Source organism: Staurois parvus, unplaced genomic scaffold (assembly GCF_062004578.1).
Source record: "Staurois parvus isolate SC_StPar_1 unplaced genomic scaffold, SC_StPar_1.0 ptg002726l, whole genome shotgun sequence".
In the NCBI taxonomy this organism is placed as follows: Eukaryota; Metazoa; Chordata; class Amphibia; order Anura; family Ranidae; genus Staurois; species Staurois parvus.
The window spans coordinates 17300-30648 of NW_028320522.1; the positions used below are offsets into that span (position 1 = coordinate 17300).

Sequence of the window (13349 nt, forward strand, 5' to 3'; positions counted from 1 at the left end):
ATCTCCATGTATAATACATAAGGGGGGATATGATCTCCGTGTATAATACATAAGGGGGGATATGATCACCATGTATAATACATAAGGGGGATATGATCTCCATGTATAATACATAAGGGGGGATATGATCACCATGTATAATACATAAAGGGGGATATGATCTCCATGTATAATACATAAGGGGGGATATGATCACCATGTATAATACATAAGGGGGGGATATGATCTCCGTGTATAATACATAAGGGGGGGATATGATCTCCGTGTATAATACATAAGGGGGGATATGATCTCCATGTATAATACATAAGGGGGATATGATCTCCATGTATAATACATAAGGGGGGATATGATCTCCATGTATAATACATAAGGGGGGATATGATCTCCATGTATAATATACATAAGGGGGGATATGATCTCCATGTATAATACATAAGGGGGGATATGATCTCCATGTATAATATACATAAGGGGGGATATGATCTCCATGTATAATACATAAGGGGGGATATGATCTCCATGTATAATACATAAGGGGGGGATATGATCTCCATGTATAATACATAAGGGGGGATATGATCTCCATGTATAATACATAAGGGGGGATATGATCTCCATGTATAATACATAAGGGGGATATGATCTCCATGTTTAATACATAAGGGGGGATATGATCTCCATGTATAATACATAAGGGGGGATATGATCTCCATGTATAATACATAAGGGGGGGTATGATCTCCATGTATAATACATAAGGGGGGGGATATGATCTCCATGTATAATACATAAGGGGGGATATGATCTCCATGTATAATACATAAGGGGGATATGATCTCCATGTATAATACATAAGGGGGGATGTAACAGAACCGGACCCCGACTGCACTAGCGTATTTCTGTTAGACTCCCGCTTCCCTGTCCGAACACAGATCCACGGACACCACCGCTGACCACACAAGACTACAAGACAAGACCAGTCTGTATAAACATGGAACTCTATTTTAAACTCAAACAGGCTTTTTATACAATGCAGACTGAGACTGATCACATGATCATATGCAAAGGCAGCTATATACAGAAATAGACTTAACACCCTAAACAGTAAGTTATTAGGTTAGCTAGCTGGGTGATCCAAACAAAAGGTGAATGGAAATCACACCTAGACAATGGTTGGATGAATTAGACTTAACACTCTAAACCAAGGGTTCTCAAACTACGGCCCGCGGGCCACATGCAGCCCGCCGAGGACATTTATCTGGCCCGCCGGCAGGGGCGTATTTGCCGCGAGGAAGGGACACTAAGTACAGGAGCAGGCAGGGGGCTACTGTATCTTTCCTGGCTCCGTGTCCCAGTCCCATGACGATCCAGTCCAGGAAACGCTGCTCCTTCATTCACTCCGGCCACTCCCTCACTCGATGTTCGCGCTGCCGCTCGGCTCCGCCTCCTCGCCGGTGATTGGGCACCAGAACTGTAGCTCAGGAAAGGCACACAGGCGGCCAATCACCTGTGAGGAGGCGGAGCGAACATCGAGTGAGGGAGAGGCCGGAGTGAAGAAGGACTGCTGACAGGTAAGTGTGCCATGCTGATGGTGCTGCTGCAACCAGGTATGCTGGCTGCAGCAGCACCATGCTGGAACAGGGGTCAGGAAGTTAAGTGTCATTAGGAGGAATAGTGCCCCATCATTGGTGTCAGTGGGAGGAATAGTGCCCCATCATTGGTATCAGTGGGAGGAATAGTGCCCCATCATTGGTATCAGTGGGAGGAATAGTGCCCCATCATTGGTGTCAGTGGGAGGAATAGTGCCCCATCATTGGTATTAGTGGGAGGAATAGTCCCCATCATTGGTGTCAGTGGGAGGAATAGTGCCCCGTCGTTGATATTAGTGGGAAGAATATTGTCCCATTATTGCTATCAGTGGGAGGAATAGTGCCCCATCATTGGTATCAGTGGGAGGAATAGTGCCCCATCATTTGTATGAGTAGGAGGAATAGTGCCCCATCATTGGTATCAGTGGGAATAATAGTGCCCTATCATCGGTATCAGTGGGAGGAATAGTGCCCCATCATTGGTATCAGTGGGAGGAATAGTGCCCCATCATTGGTATCAGTGGGAGGAATAGTGCCCCATCATTGGTATCAGTGGGAGGAATAGTGCCCCATCATTGGTATCAGTGGGAGGAATAGTGCCCCATCATTGGTGTCAGTGGGAGGAATAGTGCCCCATCATTGGTATCAGTGGGAGGAATACTGCCCCATCATTGGTATCAGTGGGAGGAATAATCCCCATCATTGGTATCAGTGGGAGGAATAGTGCCCCATCATTGGTGTCAGTGGGAGGAATAGTGCCCCATCATTGGTATCAGTGGGAGGAATAGTGCCCCATCATTGGTATCAGTGGGAGGAATAGTCCCCATCATTGGTATCAGTGGGAGGAATAGTCCCCATCATTGGTATTAGAGGAAGGAATAGTCCCCATCATTGGTGTCAGTGGGAGGAATAGTGCCCCATCATTGGTGTCAGTGGGAGGAATAGTGCCCCATCATTGGCATCAGTGGGAGGAATAGTGCCGCATCATTGGTATTAGAGTGAGGAATAGTGCCCCATCATTGGTATTAGTGTGAGGAATAGTGCCCCATCATTGGTATCAGTGGGAGGAATAGTGCCCCATCATTGGTATCAGTGGGAGGAATAGTGCCCCATCATTGGTATCAGTGGGAGGAATAGTCCCCCATCATTGGTATCAGTGGGAGGAATAGTCCCCCATCATTGGTATCAGTGGGAGGAATAGTGCCCCATCATTGGTATCAGTGGGAGGAATAGTGCCCCATCATTGGTATCAGTGGGAGGAATAGTGCCCATCATTGGTATCAGTGGGAGGAATAGTGTCTCATCATTGGTGCCAGTGGGAGATATAGTGCCCCATTTTTGGCATCAGGGGAAGGAATTGCACCTGATCGTTGATGTCAGTGGGAGGAACAGTGCCCCAAGGGCTGGATACAGGCAAGTAAGGGGCCGCATCTGGCCCACAGACCACAGTTTGAAGTCAGCTGATATAGATCATGCCTTTGCCCTGGGCATAGCTCATAGAAGACCATATCTACATGGGAATCACTAAACCAGAAGAACAGACTGGTGGAAACCTCCAATACTGCTGTAAACAATTCTAGTGTTCCAATACTTGCTGCACGTTCTAGACCAGGGATCACCAAACTTTCTAAACAAAGGGCCAGTTTACTGCCCGACTTCAGGTAGTAGAATTTTTCTTCATCATCAGTGGGAGTAAATAGTGCCCCATCTTTGGTGTTAGGGGATGGAATAGTGCCTCATTGTTGATGTCAGTGCCAGGAATTATGTTCCATTGTTGGTATCCGTGGGCAGAATAGTGGCTTCTATCAGTGGGATGAATGATAGAAGGCCCCCAGGGACAAGATAAAGGCAAGCAAATGGCAGCATCAGATTCCCAGGCAACAGTTTGGAGACCACTCTTCTAGACCAGCCTTTTTCAACCAGGGTGCCTTGAGGTTTCTTCAGGGGTGCCTTGGCAAAATGCCTAAAAAGTGCCCAAAAAATTGTACACAAGCCAGAGGTGGATCAAGCTTGCCTTTTAGATACACAAAGCCACATGTTTTCATTGTGCACCATTATGACCTTCTATCCATCGGCATCCAAACAACCAATGACACCAACAGTTGATAAGGAGGATGTTGGTCGTCTGAACAGCTTCCTTGTTTGACCTTCCCCGCCTCTCTCTTTTAGAGTGCTGGGGTCACATTAGCTGTGTGGTGGGAAAAAAAAGTTAAGGAGAAGAGAAACACTGGAATACCAGTGATTTGGAAGAATAAATCATGCTGGGTGTCCTACATTTGTGGATGTTGATGCATTATGTAAAACCATTAGAAAGGTTTTTTACATTTTAGAATGGGGAGACTTTCCATAATTTTAGAGGGTGCCTTGACCAAAAAATGGTTGAGAAACACTGATCCAGACCATCACTTTGCCCTGGCCACAGCTCTTAGAAGACTTTCTCTCCTCCATAGGAATCAATGAACCAGGAGAATAGACTGGTGGAATCCTCCAATACTGCTTTAAGCCATTCTAGTGTTCCGATACTTGCTCCACCTTCTGCCAACACTTTGCCCTGGCCACAGCTCATAGAAGACTTTCTCTCCTCCATAGGAATCAATGAACCAGGAGAATAGACTGGTGGAATCCTCCAATACTGCTTTAAGCCATTCTAGTGTTCCGATACTTGCTCCACCTTCTGCCAACACTTTGTCCTGGGCAAAGCTCATAGAAGACTATCTCTGCATGGTAATACCTGAACCAGAAGAATAGACTAGTGGAAACCTAAAATACTGCTGTAAACCATTCTAGTATTCCAGTGCTTGCGCCACCTTCTAGACCAGTGGTTCTCAACCTTTCTAATGCCGCGACCCCTTAATACAGTTCCTCATGTTGTGGTGACCCCCAACCATAAAATTATTTTCATTGCTACTTCATAACTGTAATTTTGCAGAGGGAGGAGTAGTGCCATGTCATTGGTGTCAGTGGAAGGAGTAGTGCCCCATCACTGATGTCAGTGGGATGAATAGTGCCCCATTGTTGGTATCAGTGGGAGGAATAGTGCCCCATCGTTGGTATCAGTGGGAGGAATAGTGCCCCATCATTGGTGTCAGTGGGAGGAATAGTGCCCCATCACTGATGTCAGTGGGATGAATAGTGCCCCATCATTGGTATCAGTGGGAGGAATAGTGCCCCATCGTTGGTATCAGTGGGAGGAATAGTGCCCCATCACTGATGTCAGTGGGATGAATAGTGCCCCATCACTGGTGTCAGTGGGAGGAATAGTGCCCCATCACTGGTGTCAGTGGGAGGAATAGTGCCCCATCGTTGGTGTCAGTGGGAGGAATAGTGCCCCATCGTTGGTGTCAGTGGGAGGAATAGTGCCCCATCGTTGGTGTCAGTGGGAGGAATAGTGCCCCATCGTTGGTGTCAGTGGGAGGAATAGTGCCCCATCGTTGGTGTCAGTGGGAGGAATAGTGCCCCATCGTTGGTGTCAGTGGGAGGAATAGTGCCCCATCGTTGGTGTCAGTGGGAGGAATAGTGCCCCATCGTTTGTGTCAGTGGGAGGAATAGTGCCCCATCGTTGGTGTCAGTGGGAGGAATAGTGCCCCATCGTTGGTGTCAGTGGGAGGAATAGTGCCCCATCGTTGGTGTCAGTGGGAGGAATAGTGCCCCATCGTTGGTGTCAGTGGGAGGAATAGTGCCCCATCGTTGGTGTCAGTGGGAGGAATAGTGCCCCATCGTTGGTGTCAGTGGGAGGAATAGTGCCCCATCGTTGGAGTCAGTGGGAGGAATAGTGCCCCATTGTTGGAGTCAGTGGGAGGAATAGTGCCCCATCGTTGGAGTCAGTGGGAGGAATAGTGCCCCTTCGTTGGTGTCAGTGGGAGGAATAGTGCCCCATCATTGGTGTCAGTGGGAGGAGTAGTGCCCCATCATTGGTGTCAGTGGGGGGAGTAGTGCCCCATCATTGGTGTCAGTGGGGGGAGTAGTGCTCCATCAATGGTGTCAGTGGGGGGAGTAGTGCCCCATCACTGGTGTCAGTGGGAGGAGTAGTGCCCCATCACTGGTGTCAGTGGGAGGAATAGTGCCACATCACTGGTGTCAGTGGGAGGAATAGTGCCCCATCATTGGTGTCAGTGGGAGGAGTAGTGCCCCATCATTGGTGTCAGTGGGGGGAGTAGTGCCCCATCATTGGTGTCAGTGGGGGGAGTAGTGCCCCATCATTGGTGTCAGTGGGGGGAGTAGTGCTCCATCACTGGTGTCAGTGGGGGGAGTAGTGCCCCATCACTGGTGTCAGTGGGAGGAGTAGTGCTCCATCATTGGTGTCAGTGGGAGGAATAGTGCCCCATCATTGGTGTCAGTGGGGGGAGTAGTGCCCCATCATTGGTGTCAGTGGGGGGAGTAGTGCCCCATCATTGGTGTCAGTGGGAGGAGTAGTGCCCCATCACTGGTGTCAGTGGGAGGAGTAGTGCCCCATCACTGGTGTCAGTGGGGGGAGTAGTGCCCCATCACTGGTGTCAGTGGGAGTAGTGCCCCATCACTGGTGTCAGTGGGAGTAGTGCCCCATCACTGGTGTCAGTGGGAGGAATAGTGCCCCATCATTGGTGTCAGTGGGAGGAATAGTGCCCCATCATTGATTACAGTGTGGTGGAGGGGAGAATAGTGCCCCATCATTGGGGTCAGGGGGGGGGAAATAGTGCCCCATCGTTGGTGTCAGTGGGAGGAATAGTGCCCCATCATTGATGTCAGTGTGGTGGAGGGGAGAATAGTGCCCCATCATTGGGGTCAGGGGGGGGGAAATAGTGCCCCATCGTTGGTGTCAGTGGGAGGAATAGTGCCCCATCATTGATGTCAGTGTGGTGGAGGGGAGAATAGTGCCCCATCATTGGGGTCAGGGGGGGGGAAATAGTGCCCCATCGTTGGTGTCAGTGGGGGGAGGAATAGTGCCCCATCGTTGGTGTCAGTGGGGGGAGGAATAGTGCCCCATCGTTGGTGTCAGTGGGGGGAGGAATACTGCCCCATCGTTGGTGTCAGTGGGGGGAGGAATACTGCCCCATCGTTGGTGTCAGTGGGGGGAGGAATACTGCCCCATCGTTGGTGTTAGTGGGGGGAGGAATAGTGCCCCATCGTTGGTGTCAGTGGGGGGAGGAATAGTGCCCCATCGTTGGTGTCAGTGGGGGGAGGAATACTGCCCCATCGTTGGTGTCAGTGGGGGGAGGAATACTGCCCCATCGTTGGTGTCAGTGGGGGGAGGAATACTGCCCCATCGTTGGTGTCAGTGGGGGGAGGAATACTGCCCCATCGTTGGTGTCAGTGGGGGGAGGAATAGTGTCCCATCGTTGGTGTCAGTGGGGGGAGGAATAGTGCCACATCGTTGGTGTCAGTGGGGGGAGGAATAGTGCCACATCGTTGGTGTCAGTGGGGGGAGGAATAGTGCCCCATCGTTGGTGTCAGTGGGGGGAGGAATAGTGCCCCATCGTTGGTGTCAGTGGGGGGAAGAATAGTGCCCCATCGTTGGTGTCAGTGGGGGGAGGAATAGTGCCCCATCGTTGGTGTCAGTGGGGGGAGGAATAGTGCCCCATCGTTGGTGTCAGTGGGGGGAGGAATAGTGCCCCATCGTTGGTATTACAAATGATGGGGCACTATTCCTCCCACTGACACCAATGATACTTACTTTGCTGACCCCTGCTCCAGCCTGGGCTCGCTCTCTCACTTACCTGTCAGCTGTCTTCCTTCTCTGGCCTCTCTCCTCTTCACTCGCTCCGGCAGCTCCCTCGGTCTTCTTTGATGTACGCGCGCTGCCGCTCGGCTCCTCCTCTCCAAGCTCCACCTCCTCGCCGGTGATTGGCCGCCTGTGTGCCTCTCCTGAGCTACAGTTCCGGTGGCCAATCAGCGGTGAGGAGGCGGAGCTGCTGAGCGATCCCGGAGGTGTGGCCAGGTGACAGCAGCGTATCATCCCGCCCACACATCGCCGGAGACTGCAGCGGTGTCTCGGTTCCTAAGACCATCGGAAATATGTGTTTTCCGATGGTCTTAGGCGACCCCTGGGAAATGGTCGTTCGACCCCCAAAGGGGTCGCGACCCCCAGGTTGAGAACCGCTGTTCTAGACCAAGCATCACTAAACAGCAGACCGTGGTCTGGACATGGACTGAGTGACAGTCCTGTCTGGACCATGGCCACACCACTTAGCAGCCTGAGTGGACTCCTCTCCTGGAGCCGTCGCTCCAACTGTTAATACTCACAGCACAGGAGAGGGCGCAAGACACAACAGGATGGATTCCTCTTCTGTATATATATTCTCCTGCCTGCCGTTAAGCTCTCAAAAGGGAAGAGGGTGGGAGATACGGCATTTCTATACGGGGAGCGGGAGCTACCCAACCTTTCGCTTGTTAACAAGAAGAGTTGGTCAGCTCCCACCCTCAGTGCAGACCTTTTGTATCTCCCGCCCTCTTCCCAGCAGGGGCAGGTAGGTGAATACCAGGGGCAGACTGACAACTCATGGGGCCCCCGGGCAATAGGGGATCATGGGGCCCCTGTATCCTTGCCCAAACTCAAAAAAGCCTATGAAAAAGGTACCAGGGGCATCTCATAGGGCCCCCTACTGACCCCAGTTTCCAAATGGTCAGTCCGCCCCTGGTGAATACACATACAGAAGAGGAATCCACCCTGCTGTGTCTCCTGTTCTCTGCCATGCTAAGGTAGGACTGTATTATAGGCAGGCTTTAATGTGAGAGGGGGGAGCAGTGATATGGGAGGGGGACTGTGATTGCAAAGGGGGCTATGATGTGAGGAGGGGGGGAGCTGTGATTTTGGGGGTTGTGATGTTAGGGGTGGGGCCTATAATGTTGGAGGGGGGGCTGTGATGTGAGGAGGGTGAGCTGTGATGTTAAAGGAGGGGACTATAATGAAAGGGGGGGCTGTGATGTGAGGAGAGTGGGCTCTGATGTGAAAGGGGGGAGTCTGTGATGTGAAAGAGAGGACTGAAGATACTTCTGCAAATGGGGCTGTGATGTAAAGAGGGGGCTCTAATTTAAAAAGGGGGGGACTATGATGAGAGGGGGGTGTGCTGTAATGTGAAAGGGGAGATTATGATGAAAGAGGGGACTGTGATGTGAGTAGAGGGGGCTATGATGTGAAAGGGGGGAGTCTGTGATATGAAAGAGAGGACTGAAGACCCTTCTGTAAAGGGGGCTGTGATGTAAAGAGGGGCTCTAATTTAAAAGGGGGGGGACTATGATGAAAGGGGGGCTGTGATGTGAGGAGGGTGGGCTGTAATGTGAAAGGGGGGGGGAATTGAGAGGGGGGTGTGCTGTAATGTGAATGGGGGGGGATTATGATGAAAGAGGGGGCTGTGATTTGAGGAGATGGGGCTATGATGTGACAGGGGGCAGTCTGTGATGTGAAAGAGAGGACTGAAGACCCTTCTGTAAAGGGGGCTGTGATATAAAGAGGGGGCTCTATTTCAAAAAGGGGGGACTATGATGAGAGGGGGGGTGGGCTGTAATGTAAAAGGGGCGGATTATGATGAAAGGGGGGGCTAGGATGTGAGGAGAGGGGGCTATGATGTGACAGGGGGGAGTCTGTGACGTGAAAGAGAGAACTGAAGACACTTCTGTAGAGAGGGCTGTGATGTAAAGAGGGGGCTCTAATTCAAAAAGGGGGGGACTATGATGAGAGGGGGGTGGGCTGTAATGTAAAAGGGGGGATAATGATGAAAGGGGGGGGGGCTGTGATGTGACGAGAGGGGGCTATGCTGTGACAGGGGAGAGTCTGTGATGTGAAAGAGAGGACTGAAGACCCTTCTGTAAAGGGGGCTGTGATGTGAAGAGGGGGCTCTAATTCAAAAAAGGGGGGACTATGATGAGAGGGGGGTGGGCTGTAATGTGAAAGGGGGGGATTATGATCAAAGAGGGGGCTGTGATGTGAGGAGAGGGGGCTCTGATGTGAAAGGGGGAAGTCTGTGATATGAAAGAGAGGACTGAAGACCCTTTTGTAAAGGGGGCTGTGATGTAAAGAGGGGGCTCTAATTTAAAAGGGGTGGGACTATGATGAAAGGGGGGCTGTGATGTGAGGACGGTGGGCTGTAATGTGAAAGGGGGGGATTATGATCAAAGAGGGGGCTGTGATGTGAGGAGAGGGGGCTCTGATGTGAAAGGGGGAAGTCTGTGATATGAAAGAGAGGACTGAAGACCCTTCTGTAAAGGGGGCTGTGATGTGAGGAGGGGGGGCTCTGATGTGAAAGGGGGGAGTCTGTGAAAGAGGGGACTGAGGACACTGATGTAAAGGGGTCTGTGATGTAAAGAGGGACTGAGGACATTGATGTGAAGGGGGCTGTGATGTAAAGAGGGACTGAGGACACTGATGTAAAGGGGGCTGTGATGTAAAGAGGGAGCAGGGCTATGATGTAAAGGGGGCTGTGATGTAAAGAGGGAGCAGGGCTATGATGTAAAGGGGGCTGTGATGTAAAGAGGGAGCAGGGCTATGATGTGAAGGACCCGAGTCATAGAACATGGATAAAGAAAAGGTTACTGACCGGACCTCTGTGAATTTGAATTCAGTACCCTGGTTCTAGACCATCACTCATAGAGGACTATCTCTGAAAGGGAATCAATGGACCAGGAGAACAGACTGGTGGGATCCTCCAATACTGCTGCTTTAAAGTTTTAGGGGGGATATCTGTCGGTACTTTCCAAGCCATGCCCTACTGAGCTTCTGTCGTTTCCCTGGTGACCCTGATATGTTCAGTATGGTGTAACGTCAAGAAAAAAGAACAACATGAAAGCCTCCTTTTCTCACCTTTCAGTCCTTTCAGTCCTTTTGCCTCTACCTTGGCCTTGGCCATGTTGTTCAAGATTTCAGCCTTGTCCTTAAACTTTGCTGTAAAGGAGAAAATGAACTTACTGTTCACTCCTACTGTACAAAAATATATAACAAAGCTCTAAACACATCTATAGGTCACATACACAAGCGCGTGCGTTCATTCCATCCATATGTACAGAGCACACTGTCTAACAGGTGTGGGATATACTAAGGAAACTAAAAGGAAAATTAAAATTGGAGTGATATTTCTGGTAGTTATGCAAAATAAAACAATTTCCCAATTCTATTTTTTAAATTGCAAGAAAAATTGTTCATTTATTTTTCCTTGTATCACCTGTCTAAGCCCCCATTCATATCGGAGCATTTTGTAACGCAGAGCTCCAAAATACTCAACAATCTGAATTCCATGCTTTTCAAAAGGTCCCTGTTCACAGTTGAGTGTTCAGGTGTCTGTAGGTCAATGCCTGAAGCTCTAAAGGTACATAAACTACTTTTTGGAGCATTTTCCGTCACATTGACTTCAATGGCGCTCCCATAATAAAAGTCTATAGGGTCCTGCCCCAAATAAGTCCCTGTATGATAATTCACTACTAAAATAAATGCACAAAAAGGCCTCAAATCTCAAAAGGGGACTCAAGTTTCTCCCTTCGAACAGCTGCTTGGAATTTAGCTCTTGCTTGCAACACCACCTACTGGTGACATCTGGTATTACTGACTGTCCATAGAGATAGAGAGGTGTTCAGTTTGGCCATTACATGCCAAAGTCCATAAAGCAGTGTAATAGGTGCAAACCAGGGGCGGACTGACCATTTGGAAACTCGGGCACTGCCCGAGGGCCCGGGGTCAGTAGGGGGCCCCATGAGATGTGCCTGGTACCTTTTTCATAGGCTTTTTTGAGTTTGGGCAAGGACACAGGGGCCCCATGATCCCCTATTGCCTGGGGGCCACATGAGTTGTCAGTTTGCCCCTGGTGCAAACACATATGGCCCCCGCCCAATCCATGCCAGGCCCTCTGGGTCTTGTATGGATTTTAAGGAAAACCCCACGTCGAAAATAAAAAAAAAAACAGACCTTAGGTCTGGTATTGATATTGGGGGAAACCCATGCCAAAGTTTAAAAAAAAAAATGGCATGGGGTCCGCCCACACTTAGGCTTTAGGGGAGGGGGATTTGTGCTAGTTGGGGGGAATTTTGGAGGGGAATTTGTGCTAGGATGGGAAAATTTGTGCTGGGGGGATTTAGAATTGGGGGTGGGGATTTGTACTAGGAGGGGGGTTTTGGAGGGGAATTTGTGCTAGGTGGGGGAATTTTGGAGGGGAATTTGTGCTAGTTGGGAGAATTTGTGCTGGGGGGGGATTTAGGATTGGGGGGATTTGTACTAGGAGGGGGATTTTGGAGGGGAATTTGTGCTAGGTGGGGGAATTTTGGAGGGGAATTTGTGCTAGGTGGGGGAATTTTGGAGGGGAATTTGTGCAGGATGGGAAAAATTGGTGCTGGGGGGGATTTAGGATTGGGGGTGGGGGTTTGTACTAGGAGGGGGATTTTGGAGGGGAATTTGTGCTAGGTGGGGGAATTTTGGAGGGGAATTTGTGCTGGGGGGGATTTAGGATTGGGGAGGGATTTGTACTAGGAGGGGGATTTTGGAGGAGGGATTTGTATTAGGAGGGGGGATTTGTACTAGGAGGGTGGATTTGTACTAGGAGGGTGGATTTTGGAGGAGGGATTTGTATTAGGAGGGGGGATTTGTACTAGGAGGGTGGATTTTGGAGGAGGAATTTGTACAAGGAGGGGGAATTTGTACTAGGATGGGGGATATTGGAGGGGGACTTGTGCTAGGTGGGGGAATTTTGGAGGGGAATTTGTGCTGGGGGGAGACTTAGGATTTGGGGGGGGGGGGATTTAGGATTGGGGAAGGATTTGTACTAGGAGGGGGATTTTGGAGGAGGGATTTGTATTAAAAGGGGGGATTTGTACTAGGAGGGGGGATTTGTACTAGGAGGGTGGATTTTGGAGGAGGAATTTGTACAAGGAGGGGGGATTTGTACTAGCAGAGGGGATTTGAGGGAGTGATTTGTGATAGCAGGTGGGATTAGGGGGGATTTACAACCTACTGACCACTTAAATCTGCCTTGCAAACTACATTTTAGGGCTTTTTCTCAGCAGTGCAGCGCATGTTCCCACACCACACCAACATTGCATTGCTCTTTGCAGTTGTGTGCGGGTGGGTGGCTTAGTCAGAGGATAGAAAGGAATACAATTAATTATTTTTCTTGCAATTTAAAAAAATAGAATTGCAAAGCATTTTTCAAATGGCATCCATGCCCACAATGCAGCAGGGCTCGGCACGGGACATCAATGTGAGCTGCAGTGATTTCCAGCTTCCAGGATGATCCCACAGGTATAGTACATAGTATAGTATATACCAGGGGCGGACTGACAACTCATGGGGCCCCCGGGCAATAGGGGATCATGGGGCCCCTGTGTCCTTGCCCAAACTCAAAAAAGCCTATGAAAAAGGTACCAGGGGCCTCTAATGGGGCCCCCTACTGACCCCGGGCCCTCGGGCAGTGCCCGAGTTTCCAAATGGTCAGTCCGCCCCTGGGATATACATAAATACATCGGACCAAGCTGGACCAATGTCACTATGTAACAACACCCATACCTGGAATTCTTAAACTATGAGGTCTATTTTTAAAAATGTTTTCCAGACAAATACCACAAGCATTCGCTCAGCTGTCATGAATAGTCATCGAAATTTGCCTGTTTATTATCTCTGGTCATCAGCTCCATAGACTGGCCATAATGGGTTATTTCCTGAAATATGTTAATCATAGGAAATACACATTGGAGGAGATTTACTAAAACTGGAGCGCTCAAGATCTGGTGCAGCTGTACATGGGAGCCAATCAGCTTCTGACTTCACATTGTTCAATTAAGCTTTGACAATAAAACCTGGAAGCT

General features: G+C 49.8%; 1 protein-coding gene across 1 annotated transcript in view; it reads right to left on the reverse strand.

Moving 5' to 3' along the window:
• Positions 1–13349, reverse strand: part of LOC149429383 (sodium/potassium/calcium exchanger 1-like) — a gene marked incomplete at its 3' end in the record, with an annotated part of 111106 nt that overhangs the window by 8663 nt on the left and 89094 nt on the right. Inside the window, exon 5 of the mRNA XM_089666469.1 lies at positions 10366–10446. Coding sequence (XP_089522595.1) covers positions 10366–10446 — 81 coding nt within the window. The remainder of the gene's footprint in view (positions 1–10365; positions 10447–13349) is intronic.